The sequence below is a fragment of the Hyla sarda genome, chromosome 6, assembly GCF_029499605.1.
Source record: "Hyla sarda isolate aHylSar1 chromosome 6, aHylSar1.hap1, whole genome shotgun sequence".
NCBI lineage: Eukaryota > Metazoa > Chordata > Amphibia > Anura > Hylidae > Hyla > Hyla sarda.
The window spans coordinates 128,060,848-128,078,750 of NC_079194.1; the positions used below are offsets into that span (position 1 = coordinate 128,060,848).

Consider the following 17,903-nt stretch of genomic DNA (forward strand, 5'->3'; position numbering starts at 1 on the left):
TTGAGGCAATAAATGTTTATTTTTATTTTTTTAAGTGTATATACCCAGTTAGTGGCAAACTAAGCCATAAAGCAGGAGGGCAGCAGTCTTTAGAAGCAAATTAAAGTCAGGAAACCATACCCAGGAGTATAAATTCCACAAACATCTCTCTGTGAGCTGTCATAATGGAGTCATATCATGTTCATATACCACCTGCTTAGCATAACAATTTATCTATTTCTTGGGGTTGGGGTTCTGTTCTACATTCACAGTGTCTGGTGTATTCCTGATGTGCCCTCATTTCCCATACATGACCATGCAGATTACCATTTAAAGGGGAACAGATTATCTTTGTGCATCCAATTCCTAGAACCACAGAAGCTGGCCCTGCTGTGGTTTTCATTAGTCTTCTATTACAGAACACAGTGAGATTCTTCTTTGACAGGTAATAAAAGTACTTAGAGGGAAAAAACATGTTATTTTAGCCAACATGCTTTCATCTAAATAACTAGTTAAAAGAGTTATCCAGCATTTTGCTAAAATGTATATATTGCTGGGGAAAAGAAATAGAAAAAAAAACTCTATTCTTACCTAGCCCTGGTAAACTGCAGCTTCCGTTTGTCTTCATCTGGTCCCCTGGTCTTCATCCTACTTCTGAGACAAGCAATAAGTGCATGGCCTGCCCCCTCAGACCATCACTAGCCGCAGTGGTATCCCGTCTCGAATAGTCCTACACCAAGCACTCGTCAGCCTTTGAAAGCCAGAAGATTGGGGAACCAGATGGAGCCGAGAGGCAGCTACAGTGGACGCTGGATAACCCCTTTAAATACATACTCTTGGAAAGTTTGAAAAAATAATAAAATGCTTTAGGCTTTATTTATATTTGTGATATGGTTTCTGGCAAGCAGACCACTGGCATCAGGCAGCCTGCATGATATATAGTGGGGTTCTGCTGTGGTTTATCATTTTAATATAAAGAATAACACGGCATAGAACTTATACTTTTCCAATCAGTATAACATAATGAGAAAGAAGAGTCCATCCATCCAGTCTTTTGACCAAGGGACCATTTGATCGTATGCTCATAAGCCCTGTAGAATTCTGTTATCCAAGATGCACTGTGGGCATAGTGTCCACATGTAAGGATTAAGTCAAGGTTTTGAGGGCATTTTGGGGGGTGCAAATTTTTATTTGGGGTATTTCCAATTTTCCTTGACGCTGGATTTTGGGATCCTCAGAAATATTAATTCAGATAGTTTTTGTGCATACATACAACATAACATTCCCCTGACATTTCAGGTTCTCACGCTCATAAATTGGTCTCTGCTCGTAGAATCAGTATAAATTGAGATGAAGCATTGGTATGACGCAATATTGAAATATGTTGTTTGTGAGGAATAGTGCTGTGCTGAGCTCTGGGGCTGGACATGTTAGGCACCATTCCCTCCCTCTCTAATATAATCCATGTGCTCTGTCTGGAGCCAGGAGTACAGCATTCATGTGTTGTCTGTGTAAGGAAGTTTCATTCTGAAATTAATACCCAGACTATGGATTTCGCGTGTAGCCAACTGCTGTAGGAACCAGAACAATGCTGGACTTGGATGTTTTCCTTCTTAGCATTATGTTCTTGCTCCTCTAGCCCAGCTCTAGTAAATGCTGGATGAGAAACCACCAATAGCTGCCAGGAGAAAAATGTTGTTATGAGATATTGACCAAAATAATAAGACAGTCTAAAGATGCACCACATTTTCAAATAGCCTAAGCCTCTGTTAAAAATCTGGTGTATAGTTTGTATCTTGTGTATGTTTACACAATCTATGAACTAGACAATCGTTTATTATCTTGTAATCTGTGATTTTGGCAGCAGAATAGTGAGTGCCACTCTGGAGTAAAATATAGAATGTAAGAGATAAAAAAGGCATACATACAGTGACTCTACTGTTCAAGTAGAATAATTCTAATGTGTAGAATTATAGTAATGACATTTCATTAGGGAATTCTTTGACTAAAGAAACCATATAGATTTTGTGTTAGTATTCATAGGGCCTGTGGAATAAACAGTAATTGGTAGAATAAAAAAACAGGATGTGGCATACCATGTATAAATATGTATCTGTATTAACCTGTTAAATGTCTTAATTCTGTGTCTGCAGTGATCGGTCAGGAGGCAGAGGAAAGAAGAGGAAAATGTTCTCCACTGAAGGATCATCTGAACTGCTCCCATCCAGAAGCAAGAGGCAGCGCAAATAATTTTTTTCATTACCCCACCATGGTTGACTTAAGAGACCTGAAAATCTGCTGTATCCAGAGCTTAGGAGATGAGTTGGGAAAATTTCACCTGTGAAATCAATAATTTCCCAGTAAATGTCGTCCATGTCAGTCTAGTTTTTTTTTTTTTTTAAAGAGTCAATATGTCCTCCATTATAACTCCAATAGGTTTGATTGTCTGGATTTATGAATAGTTCATCTATGTTTTTATCTAGTGTTACTTCCCCTTATTCCATAAAGAAACTGTATATTTACAATTCAGGAGCCCCTGTGAATCTTTCATTACAGCATATTGGTTGTCACCAAACTTTTCAAGAAACAGAATTTTTGACATTGACCACATTAAACTTGTAGTAAATTTAACGATAGATAACTTACTGCCGATGCAGTAACAAGGAGGCTCCACCCTGTCTTTCCCCCAATTTGTTGTCCAAGCCGTTTGGTGGTGCCTTTTTTTATGGAAGAGCATGTTGCCATACAACATCTCTCAACCTTCTTCACTGCGCCTCCTTTAGATTCTTCTATGGGGTGCGTTCCTATGGGGTAGACTTAGTGGCGTTATGGTCACATGCTCCTACATAGGGTGCCATGTTTAGGACGGGAGAGCCATCCAGCCAGGAGAGCATAATGGGGGATTGAGGAGGCTCTGCGGGACCATTCAAAGCGCTAAAATAAGGCACGGGCAGTAAGTGATCTATAACTTTACTACATGTTTTATAAAAATGCTTAAACAATTTGTGTCATTTAAATAAGCTTTTGACATGTAGCACAGACATGTTAAAAGTTTAGAACAATTGCGGTCTCAAACGTTAGATATAACTAGGAGATCTTAGAGTTATAATGAATTCCATCTCCTGCAATGTACATGTGAATATACCCTAATGGTAATACATGATTGTAGGATTTATTTGGGAAAAGTAGATATCTTCATAATGCTAATTCTTGGACTAGAAAAAAGCAGGTTGGTTACAGCTCATCACTCTTGATGTCAGTTTTCATGGATATTTTATCCGAGGTGCATGGGACTGGGAACACAGAGCCGCTTTGTGGTAGTCATCAGTAGAGAAAGGAAACTCCCGATTGGAGAGAGTCCAGCACTCAGGGATAACGTTAAAACATATCCAGTTTTCTGGAAACTTCTTTAAAATGTCCAGTGGACTTAGCACACAAACAAAGGGTTTTAACTATTTTGTGCAAAGTCCACCAGACAATTTAAAGAAGTTTCAATAAAATTGGATTTGTTTTAACTTTATACCTGAGTGCTGGACCCTTTCTCTACTAATTCTTGGACAACATTTGCTGTAAAAGCCTGTGGTGTAGCAGGGAAAGTGTACAAAATGTGAAATTGTCAACCACACTATTTTTGTAGGTGGGAGATAATGGGGTATTTATGGGAGCCCTGCAGATGGAGGATAGTGTAATATATAGTGTTTTATGCTTCACATGGACCTTGTGTCCAGACTGTGACCTCCAAAATGTGCATGACAAATATTTTATCATGAATGTAGAACAAACTTGTGATGGAAACATTGTTATTTTTAGACTTCTCTCATATATTGCAATAATAGCCCTGTTGTGCTTTCACATATTGATTTGTATTGAGCCTATTTTAGGTATGAAAAAATACTCCAGCCTATATATTTTTTTATTAAGAATATTACCATAAAGATAAAATCTTTTTGTGCTTTTTATACTTCTCTGGTTGCTCCAGGTTTGTCCCTGATAACATCTGAATGTATTCAGTAAATAAATTGTTCCTATTTGCTGTTTTCACTAGATTTGTTTGTATGTCTTTCATACATCCTTATGTATGCACTATACCACCTGTGCTTCCAACTTTTTTTTCTCTGGTCAACTAAGCTGTTTCAGGCATCTCTTGCATTAGTTTCCCTGAAAGTAAGTAGCTGTCTGTTACGTCCCATGGTCGACTGTGTTGGGTTTCCTGTTCCGCTACTTATCACCAAGAAGGTCCTTCTCTCTCTGTTTCCTCTCTCAGTTCTACCTGACAGCCATACTGATCAGATAGACCAGTACCTTCACATTCATTTTTAGCTTCAGTAGGCTCTCTTACACGAGTCAACAGGCTTGGGGAAGTAAGTCCTCATCTCTGTAATAGGCATCCATTTACAGAGCCTCCAGGAGGATCTGGCTGCACAAATGATTATTGGTGATAAGCTTTACGGCAAGACCCATGAACATAGCCACAATAAGCATCTCCATTTCTCTCTTCTCTATCTGCTGGTGTCACCTTTTACTGTAATGCTGTACAGTTTACTTTCCAGCGGCCTCCTCCTTATCGTAGACAGAACAGGCAGTCTCAGCTTAGTGGTCCGAACGAAAACTGCACGATTTCAGGATTATCTAAATAAATATATATATATATATATAAGTGTGTATGGGTGTGTTTGTATGTTCCAGCATCACTTCCAATTAGCTGAATATATTTTGATTAAACTTGGTACATATATTACTTATATGTCAACTAAAATATAGGATAGTTAAATTAGCCCTAACGCAACCTCATTTGCAAGGGTTTTTTTTTTTTTTTCTAAAGTTATGCCCATGCGAGTATATGGGTACCTAACTCCACAAGCTCTGCTCGGAATCTCCTCTGCAGTGTGTCGGTCCAGCTTTCCAAACCACACCTTTTCCACAAGCCATGCCCCTCCTGCAAGCCACTCTCTTTATATTTCCAGATTTTTTTTTGTTTTGGCTAAGGGACAAAAACACAATTTCTGCCCAATACTCCCACAAGTCCTTTAACCATTATCTTTTTATCACAGCTCAGCCCCACCTTACTCCACCAGCTCTGAGGACGGGGGATGAGGAACAGATATGAGGTCACAATAGTTTGTTGCTTTTCCTCTCCCACAAGGTTTACATAGGAAGACCTGGAATCACCTGGTACTCTTCTAGTTATATCATATAGTAAAATGCAAAGTTATATAAAAAAAAAAAAAAAAATTACCTAAATTCTTTAAAAAAAATATGTTTAACATAAAAACTTGTTTTAAACAATAAGTTATTTTCTGATGGCTCATCGCCTTTAAAATTTAACCCCATAACTGAGGAAAAGACTTCTAGGATTCTGACAGGGATAAACATAAAACTGGCACTGTCCTGTAGTAAATATATTGCTGTAATAAATGACTTTTCACTGTCTGCAGCTTTAAATAAAATTGGGGAGTCCTTAAATGATCTTGCATGCTATTAAAATTGTAATCCTTTATCAATTAGCAATCGCTTTAACGTCCTGAGATAGAAATGCCTTCTTTCTTCCACTGAATAGCTGTACTGCTGTGAATTATGATCCCCTGCTGACATGAATTACACAGCCTGTCTGACTGGTACAATAACATCAGAGAAGAGTCAGGAACACTTTATATTAACATCATCAAGTAACAGCAGTGTTGTGTGCAGCCACTACCAATTGGTAACCAATGTTTTCCTGCTGTACTACTATAAAACTGCTCTACAGGTTTATAGTATGATTAATAACTTGCTTGTGATTATTTTAAAAACATCTAGATCGGTCATCTTCACTTAAGTTTATTGTTTTAAAGGGTTTGGCCCACGAATCCTTTTTACATTGAAATGTGCTCAGGCAGGGGTAGTAAAAAAATAAAAGTAGTCACTTGCCTCAACCTGTTGCCGTTCTGACGTAGCCCAGTCACGCTGCACAGCATGTCCTGATCTCTGTCTTAACACAACTTTGATCTTGATAGATATATATTTTGGACAACTGTACTAGGTAACTATGTTTTGTAGAGAAAACATTTTCTGCTGTCTTTTCACTATTATCAAAGGTAGGATTACAATAAAAGGTGACACTAAAACTACTGTAGATAACACAGGACCCACCATTGACAATAGGTGGTGCTCACAGCTCCCGTTCTACTTGCACTGTAACCTGTTCACTGGTTATAGAGCATGCCTTGAACAGTCTTCCAAAGGCTGTAGTATACAGCTCCAACAGACCTGCCGAACAGTCTCCCCTAAATAAATGCCTTGAACGTTCTCCCATAAAAGTCATTGAGTCAGCTCCGGACTGTTGTTTCCAATGATCCATGTAGCTGCAGTAAAACATATATCTCAATGCAGTTAATAGAGCAGAAGTATAGATAGTATTGCCACCCACGTAATAATGTGTATATATATACATATACAATTAGCAAACAGAAGCAGATTATAAAAAAAGAACATGCTTCAATATCTAGATGTAATCAATAAAAATATAATGCATGTGCCACATTCTGATTGAAACCAAGTCCTGATCACTTTCTAGCCCCCCACTGGTATCACTTGGATAGACAGACTGCTTTTTATTCGGAAAATAATTGGTTTCCCTTAGCACCACTTCTAGTCAGCAGTGCGATACTGAGACTTCAAAGGATTTGCATGTAATGTGTATAAATTACAATGTCTGTTGGATTTACTGAAAGTGATTTTTTTAATGAATGATTGTCAAGGGTTTATAATGACTTATAACTCATAGACCGGTTCCAATCAGAACTTAACTGGAAAGCTTTACAGACGTTAATAGATCTGTTCTGATATATTAATGTTTTACTTTGTGATGTCATAAATGTCAAGGTAAAGCTTGCTGCATCATAATATGCAATGCGTTAATTGTCGAGTTAAATGGAAATGCTCCTTCTGCTCTTTTAGCTCTAATGATGTGGCATGATGCTGGCAGGATCTCTCCCTTGATGTTCCTTGCTCCAGTTTGGGGATACTTCACCAAATTTTATCTAAGAACAAGAGAGAATAGCAGTCTCAGCACTGTTCTTCCATTAACATTTTGGAGAGTGATGCACGAGAGAGGAGTGTGTGGCAGCGTGATATCACGGGTGCTCTTACTTGGACAAAAAAAGAATCCGTAAATATGTAAAAAAGAGAAAATTGTAGTACAAGCACTCACCAGGTTAGATGCAAAACACGCTTTATTTCAGATTCCACACACAGTGCACATGACGAGGATAGAAGAAAGAAAAGTCACCAGAGCTCTGCGAAGCTCGTGGGTCCTGACAATCCCATTGGTCACACCCATAACTGGTGCACACGGATCCGGTTAAATAACCTATGACGCCGTGGCATCGATCAGCTGATGTGTTTGAAAATTGATAAGCAACATGATGCTCCTTGACAAGGCTGTCATCTCTGCAACAAAGTTGCCTTGAGATGTGTACTAATGTATAAGGCTGGCTACGGTGAGGAAAAAGAGTGTTAATGGGAAATAGCAGAAGACAAGGAGGAGAGCACAGGGGAAGAAACACTGGTAATCCTTGAACAAAACCAAAAACAGTGAGAACAGGTAAATATACAGAAGATTTCAAAATGTAATTTATAGGAAAGCATTAAATTAATTGCGCTTGTTGAAACCAAGAGGACCAGTGGCTTCTAATTTAGTTATCTGTCTTGCTTCTCTGCACAGTAAGGTTGTCCCAGGGTTGTTTGTTTTAAACACTCTAGGCCGAAAAAAGGTTAAATGATCGGGACAACCCTTATTCATTTCTTGCAGACGTTTTGCTAATCTCGAAACTCCAATACCCATTCGGGAAAGTCTCAAATGTTCGCGGAACCTTATGAACATAGGGCGTATAGTGGAGCCCACATAAAAATTTTCACAGGGACATCTAACACAGTACACACCATAAGGAGTCCATCAGGTGATAAAATCAGTAACATGGACTTCACTACCTATCTGGAAGTTTTGTCCTTGCTGCAACTGTTTGCAATATGTACATCTTCCAAAACAAAACTTGCCTTTACAGCCACCTCCTGTAGTAGCGAGTCTTTCTCTATAATCAGGGGTGTGGAAATTAAAAAAAAAACTACTTGTCCAAGGGACTAAAGCGGAACACAATCTACTTGTCCCTCAAGAAAATTCACTTGTCCTGGTTGATGAAATAATTTCAACCAAAAGTCTGATCCCCCCCACTAGACCACCAGGGATGGATATAAGATCCCTTTAGACACTGCTGACAGCGGTGATCTAATGGTTTAATAGGTGATCGCAGCATGCCAGGGTATTAGAGGTGGGAGAGCTGTAGCTCCTCTTACACCCGAGGCAACCACAGAAAAGTCTAGATGTAACTTTTTGATCACCTTATAAAACATTTCTCATATGAAGTGACCAAAAATGAACAATTCTGGACTATTTTTTACATTTACACCATTCACCGCATGGTTTAATTAACATCATATTTATGTTCACTTATGTTTATTTTTGTACATTATTTTTATTTAACCCCTTAAGGACGCAGGACGTAAATGTACGTCCTGGTGCGGTGGTATTTAACGCACTAGGACGTACATTTACGTCCTAAGCATAACCGCGGGCATCGGAGCGATGCCCGTGTCATGCGCGGCTGATCCCGGCTGCTGATCGCAGCCAGGGACCCGCCGGCAATGGCTGACGCCCGCGATCTCGCGGGCGTCCGCCATTAACCCCTCAGGTGCCGGGATCAATACAGATCCCGGCATCTGCGGCAGTTCGCGATTTAAATGAACGATCGGATCGCCCGCAGCGCTGCTGCGGGGATCCGATCATTCATAACGCCGCACGGAGGTCCCCTCTCCTTCCTCCGTGCGGCTCCCGGCATCTCCTGCTCTGGTCTGTGATCGAGCAGACCAGAGCAGGAGATGACCGATAATACTGATCTGTTCTATGTCCTATACATAGAACAGATCAGTATTAGCAATCATGGTATTGCTATGAATAGTCCCCTATGGGGACTATTCAAGTGTAAAAAAAAATGTAAAAGTAAAAAAAAAGTGAAAAATCCCCTCCCCCAATAAAAAAGTAAAACGTCAGTTTTTTCCTATTTTACCCCCAAAAAGCGTAAAAAAAAATTTTATAGACATATTTGGTATCGCCGCGTGCGTAAAGTTCCGAACTATTAAAATAAAATGTTAATGATCCCGTACGGTTAACGGCGTGAACGAAAAAAATAAAAAAAAGTCCAAAATTCCTACTTTTTTAATACATTTTATTAAAAAAAAATTATAAAAAATGTATTAAAAGTTTTTTATATGCAAATGTGGTATCAAAAAAAGTACAGATCATGGCGCAAAAAATGAGCCCCCATACCGCTGCTTATACGGAAAAATAAAAAAGTTATAGGTCATCAAAATAAAGGGATTATAAACGTACTAATTTGGTTAAAAAGTTTGTGATTTTTTTTAAGCGCAACAATAATATAAAAGTATATAATAATGGGTATCATTTTAATCGTATTGACCCTCAGAATAAAGAACACATGTAATTTTTACCATAAATTGTACGGCATGAAAACGAAACCTTCCAAAATTAGCAAAATTGCGTTTTTCGTTTTAATTTCCCCACAAAAAGTGTTTTTTGGTTGCGCCATACATTTTATGATATAATGAGTGATGTCATTACAAAGGACAACTGGTCGCGCAAAAAACAAGCCCTCATACTAGTCTGTGGATGAAAATATAAAAGAGTTATAATTTTTAGAAGGCGAGGAGGAAAAAATGAAAACGTAAAAATTAAATTGTCTGAGTCCTTAAGGCCAAAATGGGCTGAGTCCTTAAGGGGTTAAAGAAAATTGGAAACTTTTATTAGGAAAGGGGCTTATTCACATGTATACGCACTTTTAAAAAATATTTTAATCACTATTTTTCAGTCTCAATAGGGACTTATGTGTTACTGGGGGGGGGGGGTTCTGCTTCTCCAGTTTGTGTGCTGCATTTTGTGTCAGAAAATGCTGGAAGTTGCATTTAGTTACTAGATAACTACAACTCCCAGCATGCCCTGATGCAGCCTATGGTTGTGTGGGTGTTGCAGCATGTTGCACTATATAGTTAAGGTTATTGTGTAACATGCTGGGAGTTGTAGTTTTGGTTTGTGTCAGCTGCAGAGCCATAGGATGTGTCAAGGAATACTGGGAATTGCAGTTAGTAACTACAACACCCAGCATGCCCTGATGCAGCCTATGGCTCTGCAGCTGACCCGAACCTAAACTACAACTCCCAGCATGTTGCAGTTTATAGTTATACAGTTTTGGTTATATGGTCCAACATGCTGGGAGTTGTAGTTTTGGTTTGGGCGCGTTTGTGTGCATCCGTGGGGCTCTTGGTTGGCGGGTGAGTATGAAGGGGCAGGATTCTGAGGGTGCAATTTAGTGCGGGTGCCACTAAAAATAAATAAAATTAGATGGCACAACTGCCCCAATGCCCGACGTGACAGTCCGCTCCTATACAAAACATTCATGCATACACATACATGCACCAGCCACTGCCCCCATATCATACATACACACACCCCCGCCACTGCCCCACCACATCATACATTACATACACACATACACTCATACATATACACCATACATATACACCATACATATGCACACATCATACATACACCTGCCGCTGCCCCCCCACATCATACATTACATACACATCACACATCACACTTAGACATTATACACACATCATACATTACATACACATCACACATAGACATTATACACACATCATACATTACATACACATCACACACAGACATTATACACACATCATACATTACATACACATCACACATAGACATCATACACACATACACTCGCACCATACATATACACCATACATATGCACACATCATACATACACCTGCCGCTGCCCCCCCCCCCCCCACATCATACATTACATACACATCACACATCACACTTAGACATTATACACACATCATACATTACATACACATCACACATAGACATTATACACACATCATACATTACATACACATCACACATAGACATCATACACACATACACTCACACCATACATATCCACCAGTGTTTCCCAACCAGGGTGCCTCCAGCTGTTGCAAAACTACAACTCCCAGCTGGGAGTTGTAGTTTTGCAACAGCTGGAGGCACCCTGGTTGGGAAACACTGATATACACCATACATATGCACACATCATACATACACCTGCCGCTGCCCCCCCCCATCATACATTACATACACACATCACACATACACATCACACCATACATATACAACCACCCTTCCTGCCGCCGTCTGCATTCTCGGTCTCCTCACCTGAGCCGCCATGAGTGGACATCAGAGCTGTAGTCCTGGCTGGTGTGAGGGGAGATTTCCGTCCTCCCCCTCACCCTCCCCTGCTCTGTGTTTTCCCCGTGCAAACTAGCAACCGCCCCGTGGTGGATTAGGTCCTGTGAAGAAAGAGCAGGGGCAGGGGGAGGGATAGAGCTGAGTGCGGGGGATGGAGCTGTCACCCTGCTGTGTCTCTGAGCTCCGTCCATCCTCCGGGAGGGGAGATAAGAGGACTCTGCAGTCAGCTGGAGGCCGCCGCCGCCCCCTCCATACACTCTGAGAGCTGGTGTGAGGTGCAGCCTTCCATCCGCTCCTGCACCTCACACCGACATTAAAGAAAAATAAGGGGGAAGTCTGTCTCTACCTGCTAGCCCGATACAGGGCTAAATCTATAAACAATTCACCTGCCCGGCGCCCGAAACTACTTGCCCCGGGTGTCGGGCTATAGGATTTCCACATCCCTGAATTAATATACCAATGATAATAGACTGCTTTTCTGATGGCATCTGACATGATACTGTACTGGAAAGATAATGTAAATCTATGGGTATTTAATTTCTTTCGTTTAGTTAGAGTTCTAACCGGGATCTCTCCCCTGTCTTAGACTTTTCTCAGGATAGCCTTTTCTTAGTAAATGTTGTTTTAAATGGTCAGCTTGTTCTAGGAAACTTTCATGATCACTGTTGATCTTTTTTAATCTTAGGAACTGGCTGTACTAAACACCAAATTATCAGAGACCAAAGTATAATTTTAGAAAAACGGGTATAACTTTATTGAAACAACATGACATATAAAAACACGTAAAAAACATGTAGAGGATGGCAAGATGGTGGCACAGGAAAAAAGTTGGGAGGACGAGAGGAACTGTATGTCCAGGGGAAGTGTGCAGATCAAGTATAACTTATAGATGGTAGAATATTAAGTCAGCCAGGTATGAGAAACAATTAGCCACATGGGGAACTTCATAAATGCATGGAAAACATGGTACAAATGCACAGGTATAAATAAAACATATAGCATGAAAAGCAAAAGACAATGGACATGCACCTAGTCTGGATACCTCTTACCTCCACCCCGAACGTACGTTTTCGCACACTGCTTCGTCAGGGGGCATGTCTAATGGGCATGGAGGACGGTATTTATACAGTAAAAGGACCAATCATAGCATGTCATGGCTATCCCTCCTAGTCTATTACCTAAGTAATAGTCACATGAGCGGACGTCACAGACTTTCGCTCATGCGCACTGGTCATGATCTCCGTGTCTGTTGCGGAGGTAAGGCCGGCTAAATGAATCGCTCCTGTGATGCGTAGTGTAAGGGAGAGGTTGCCATGGAGCGAAACCAAGCGGCGCATGCGCAAAGAGAAGACATAGGCAAGATAGAGAAAACCACAGTGCCAGTGACAAGAGAACAGAAGTTAACAGTGTAAACGCAGAACAATGTGTAAGACACTTACCACCACCGAAGATAGAGTGACCCATTACCAAGATTGTAAGGCTGTGAAAAAAAGAAAAATATAATATTGTTTATACAATAAAATTACATACAATGGTAACGGTGTGTAGTGTAAATAACGCAACAAGTGTGTCTGTAATGAATATGTGAAAAGGTGTGTATACTAGTGTAGATGAATGTGCATGAGATAATGAAATGAATACATAATGTGGATAGGTGGTATAAATACCACTACAAGCATGTCTATAGTGAATTTGTAAAAATTGTGTATACCAATATAGATGAATGTGCATGGGCTATAAAATAGATACATAAGATTGGTATGTGAAATACTAATAATAAATAACACTAATTGGCATAAAGAGTGAATAAAGTGCATGTGAGGGGGGAATTAAAACCATATTGGGGAAATATAAAAAAAAAAAAAAGTATAAATAGTAGTAAAAAAATATATATCTGTGATATTGATAATAATGTATATAAAGTGCAAAGGGAATATGGTGCCAAATATTAAAATGGCATGGCAAATACCTATAAAAAAAAGACTATAAAAAATGGAGAAAGTATCCTAGACAAGGAGCATATTCATTGGAGGGAGAGAAATTTTGTTAAAAGATGAATAAAAAACAGTATTCCAAAATTCCAAATGGAGAGGTCCATGATAGTACGAGATGCTTGGTACTGCGTAAAAAAAAAGAGTGAAAAAAACAACTAAATTGCAAGGACCACAGAATAAAGAATAGATAAGAAATGAAGAAACACTGCTAAAAAATACCTAAAAACTGTGGGTTCAGAATTGAACCCATAAAACCCAGGATCAGGACGTATACTACTTAAACCAAAAGAAATGGGTGCTGACTTATAAAAAAGGTACGAAACTAGCATGGTCGTTAAGACCACGAGGATATATGGTTTTCAATCTGTAAATTCAGCGTGTTTCCATTTGGGCCAGATGGATTTTCCAATCCCCAGCACGGATCCCGGTGAATACACAATCAATCCCTCTCACCTTGAATCCTGTTGGATCAGAATTGTGATGTTCTTTGAAGTGACAAGGGATTGTGGTGAGTACATTCAGATCATGTTCTTCTTTGGCAGCCAAGAGCCCCAGCACATGCTCTCTGATCCTCCTTTTGAGTTCTCTTGTAGTTAGTCCTACGTAGATCAGGCCACATGGATATGTTGCAAGGTAAACAACACCTGTAGTAGTACAAGAAATTGTGTGAGTGATCTTAAATATATGTGTACCATCACTGTTCGAGAAGGTATCATCCATGCACATGTTGGGACAGGCAACACATTTACCACAGGGTTTGCATCCCCACCTGGGTTTGTTTGCTCCAAAGATGCCTGGCTGCTGCGTACCAATTTGCTCTCAAATTAGGGGCCCGATGAAAGGTAATGGATGGTGTGTTGGGTAGATATAACCTGAGAACAGGATCCATTGATAGGACTTTCCAGTATTTAGACAGTATATCCCTGACTTGTGGTGTTTGTCTGTGGAATGATGTTATCAATCTCACCTGGTCGTTGGTAACCGAACTGGCTGTACGGCAGCACTTCTTTTGTGTGTTTAGGATGGTAAGAATCAAAATGCAAATATAGAGGTGGTGAAGAGGGTTTTCAGTAACCTTGTGTCTGGATGGAGTCTCCTTTCAAAGTGAATACCACATACAGAAATGTTATTTCAGAGTCATCAAAGGCTGAGGTGAAAGCCTCATTTTCAGTATTTAAAAAGGTAAGTGATCCCCAGTCTATATGACAAATATGTCATCCACATAACGTCTGTACATTTTTATGTACTTCAAGAACGGGTTTATTTGAGACTAAATTAGCTTAGCTTCTAGAAATGCTAAAAAAAATTAGCATATGTTCAGGAGACCTGCGTACCCATTGATGTGCCGGTCTTCTCCTCCTCTTTTTCCTCAGTGTAGCCAGCCTTATACATTAGTACATATCTCAAGGCAACTTGGTTGCCGGGATGACAGCATGGTCAGAGAGCGTCATGTTGCTTAGCACTAGCAACTTTCCAACACATCAGCTGATCAATGCCACAGTGTCATAGGTTATTTAACCTGATCCGTGTGCACTAGTTGTGGGCCTGACCAAGTGGATTGACCGCGAACGGGACCTTTGGGACCCGAGAGCTCCACAGTGCTCCGGTGACTTCTTTCTTCTACCCGCGCCATGTGCACTATGTGTGGAATCTGAAATAAAACGTGTTTTTCATCTAACCTGGTGAGTGCTTGTACTGCAATTTTCTCTTTTATACATATTCATCAAATATTATACACCAGTCACCATTAGAGATAATATGAATACTTTATTGTTCGACATACTAATTAAAGCATACAAAATACAAATAAAAATTAGGGAAAAAAAAGCACTAGGAATACAAAACTTAGAAAAAGAGAGATGCTGGCAGCAGAAGTACATACAAAATGGCATTCAAAAAAAGATGATACAGTATATGAGAGAGAAAAATCTGTAGTTACATGAACCATAGCAGTATAGGGATAATACCACATATAAGTTGCCCAGAAAAAGCGCATAAGCATGAGAGAAGAAAAGACCAAAGAGCAGACGCTTAAGCATACAGATCACACCAACTAACGTGTATGCCATCTGGAGCACAGCACCACCTACCCCTACTTACACGTTTTGAAAAATGGCTTCCTCAGGAGACGTCCAGTTTGGTGATGCAGCACAGTGCAGATATACTTCCAAACGATTAAGGTCTTATCAAAAGGATTTTCACTAAAATCTGCTCAAAAATTGGTCTTTGTTCAGATAACGGGTGGCCTGCTTATAGAAGGACCATTTTTAGACTATATTGGCAGTATATTCAGTCACTAAAAAAAGGAGTCTAGATATTATTACAACCCAGCCACACTAACCTTTCTAACCCAGAAAAAACCCCTTCATACATGTTCCCTAACCTAACAACCTAAAAAAATTGTGTTACTCTGTGTACCCTGCAAAATGAATTTCCTTCCGGGCAGAATTCTCCTTTATTTTATTTGCACCAATATCTCTAACCCACTTCTCTTTACTTCCATGGATAATTCTTCTTTTGTAATAAACCTTTGTCCATCTTAGAAATGGTGTTCTGTTATTGCTCTTTATTACTATATTATTATGTATTTTATGTTAAAAATGAGCAGAAGCACACGAACATGTGGGCAAATAGGATGATAGTATTAATCGTGATCACATAAAAAACACACATTGTCCCAGAAACTTTTCTGTTTATCTATTTTTGCATTATAAAAGTTTAGACATGATGCCAAATAATGCCAAACCAGCTCCTCCTGGGCTATGTAGAGGCCTCTGTACTAAGTGTAAACAGCAGTTTTTGGGAGCTGTATGCCAGTGATCCTGTGAGGGCAATTTCCCTGGCAATGCTGTCTAAGGTATGAACCCGCAGCTCTCCTCAAGCAGCAAGTCAGAAATACAGAAAGCAGCCACAATCACATCTACATGTCTGCTGCCGCTACAACAACCATGCATACACTATCAATGATGTCATAAAAACAAAGATTTTAAAGCTATAAAAAGGCATAATAACACTTCTCCAAGTATATGTTGACAGGCATTGTCACATGACTGGAAGGGACAATATTGTGGGGTCTGAAAGGCATTGTCACATGACTAGCAGGGATAATGTTGGGGGGGCTGACAGGCATTGTTAAATGACTAGAAGAAACAATGATGGGGATCTGACATGTATTACATAACTTGAATGGACAATGTTGGGGGTCTGACAGATATCACGTGACTGTAAGGGATAATTTGGGGGGTCTCACAGGCATTATTACATTACAAGAAGAAACAAAGTTCGGGGTCTGGCAGGCATAGTCACTTGACTATAAGGGACAGTGTTGGGGAGTCTAATTGTATTACATGACTGGAAGGGACAATGTTGGGGGTCTGAGGCATTGTCACAGCCGCCCAAAGCCAGCGTTCTGAATATAAGGATTTGTCCAAAGGATAGGGAATAAGATGTCTAATCATGGGGGTCTGGCGGCTTGGACACCCATGATCAGACATCTTATCCTCTATTAAGTAAATCATAAAAACTTGATTTAAACCAAACTGTAGTTCATATTCTGATGACACATTCCCTTTAAAGGGAAAGTCATGCAGTAAACTAATGGGAAGTTAAATGGGCACTGTCCTTTATCTAAAAAAAAATCTTTCTAATTTACTTTGTTTAAAAAAAATTAAGTTTTCTATATTTTATTTGTGTTTAAAAAAGCTGCCACTAGGTGTTTTCCTACTTGTCCAAAGCACATTTCCCCCTATCTCTTGCACAGACTTTTGACTCCTGCTGGCCTGGCAGAAGTCCAAAATCAGGAAATGCAATCTGGAGTGCTGAGGGAGGTGTGTGCAGCCTTAGCCAATCATAGCTCCTCTCACACTGAACTGCTCTAGGCTGTGTGTAGCAGAGTGAGGAGGAAGTTCTCCCCTCTATTGCTTCCTATGATATCACACCTGCTGGGGAACGCTCCTTCCCAGTCTGTAAATCTGACTAAGACTGAGCAGAAAATACAGAGAAATATCAAGGTAGAAGACTAAAAAATAACAAAAGAATAAAGGCAGGGAGTGGTTTATCATGATGGGGAAAGTGAACTGGGAGGATGAGAGGATTATAAAATTTAACAAGTTCATCAGAGGTACTCTTTAATTAACTGCTACCTTTTGGTGATTTATCTATGGACTAGACATATTTCATTGTGGAAACAAAAATAAAAGATGCTTGCTCACTGTTTCTAGAGATGGTTGAGTATACTGGCTCTGTGTAAACCCTTAATCACACACTGTAAAGTTAAAGGGCTACTTCAGAGAATGAAAAAGAATGTTTTCAAATAAACTGGTCGCAGAAAGTTAAACAGATTTGTAAATTTCTTCTATTTAAAAATCTTTCTACTACTTATCAGCTGCTGTATGCTCCACAGGAAGTTGTATAGTTCTTTCCAGTCTGACCACTACCACAGTGCTCTCTGCTGACACGTCTCTCCGTGTTAGCTTTCACTCTGGTTTAAATGTTGATTTATCACATTAGGATTCCACAGCATGATCAGAAAATAATAAATTGTCTATATTTGTGGAGG

At 39.7% G+C, this 17,903-nt stretch overlaps 1 protein-coding gene across 5 annotated transcripts in view; it reads left to right on the plus strand.

The window, feature by feature from the left end:
• Positions 1 to 4,065, plus strand: part of RAD18 (RAD18 E3 ubiquitin protein ligase) — a 577,293-nt gene extending 573,228 nt beyond the window's left edge. For 4 of the 5 annotated variants that reach the window (XM_056524992.1, XM_056524991.1, XM_056524987.1 and 1 more), the window contains one exon: positions 2,133 to 4,062. In XM_056524992.1, the coding sequence (XP_056380967.1) occupies positions 2,133 to 2,229 (97 nt within the window). In that variant the 3' untranslated portion in view covers positions 2,230 to 4,062. Of the gene's footprint in view, positions 1 to 2,132 lie in introns of all 5 variants that reach the window. The other variant, XM_056524990.1, reaches the window with a different exon arrangement.
• Positions 4,066 to 17,903: the final 13,838 nt, after the last annotated feature.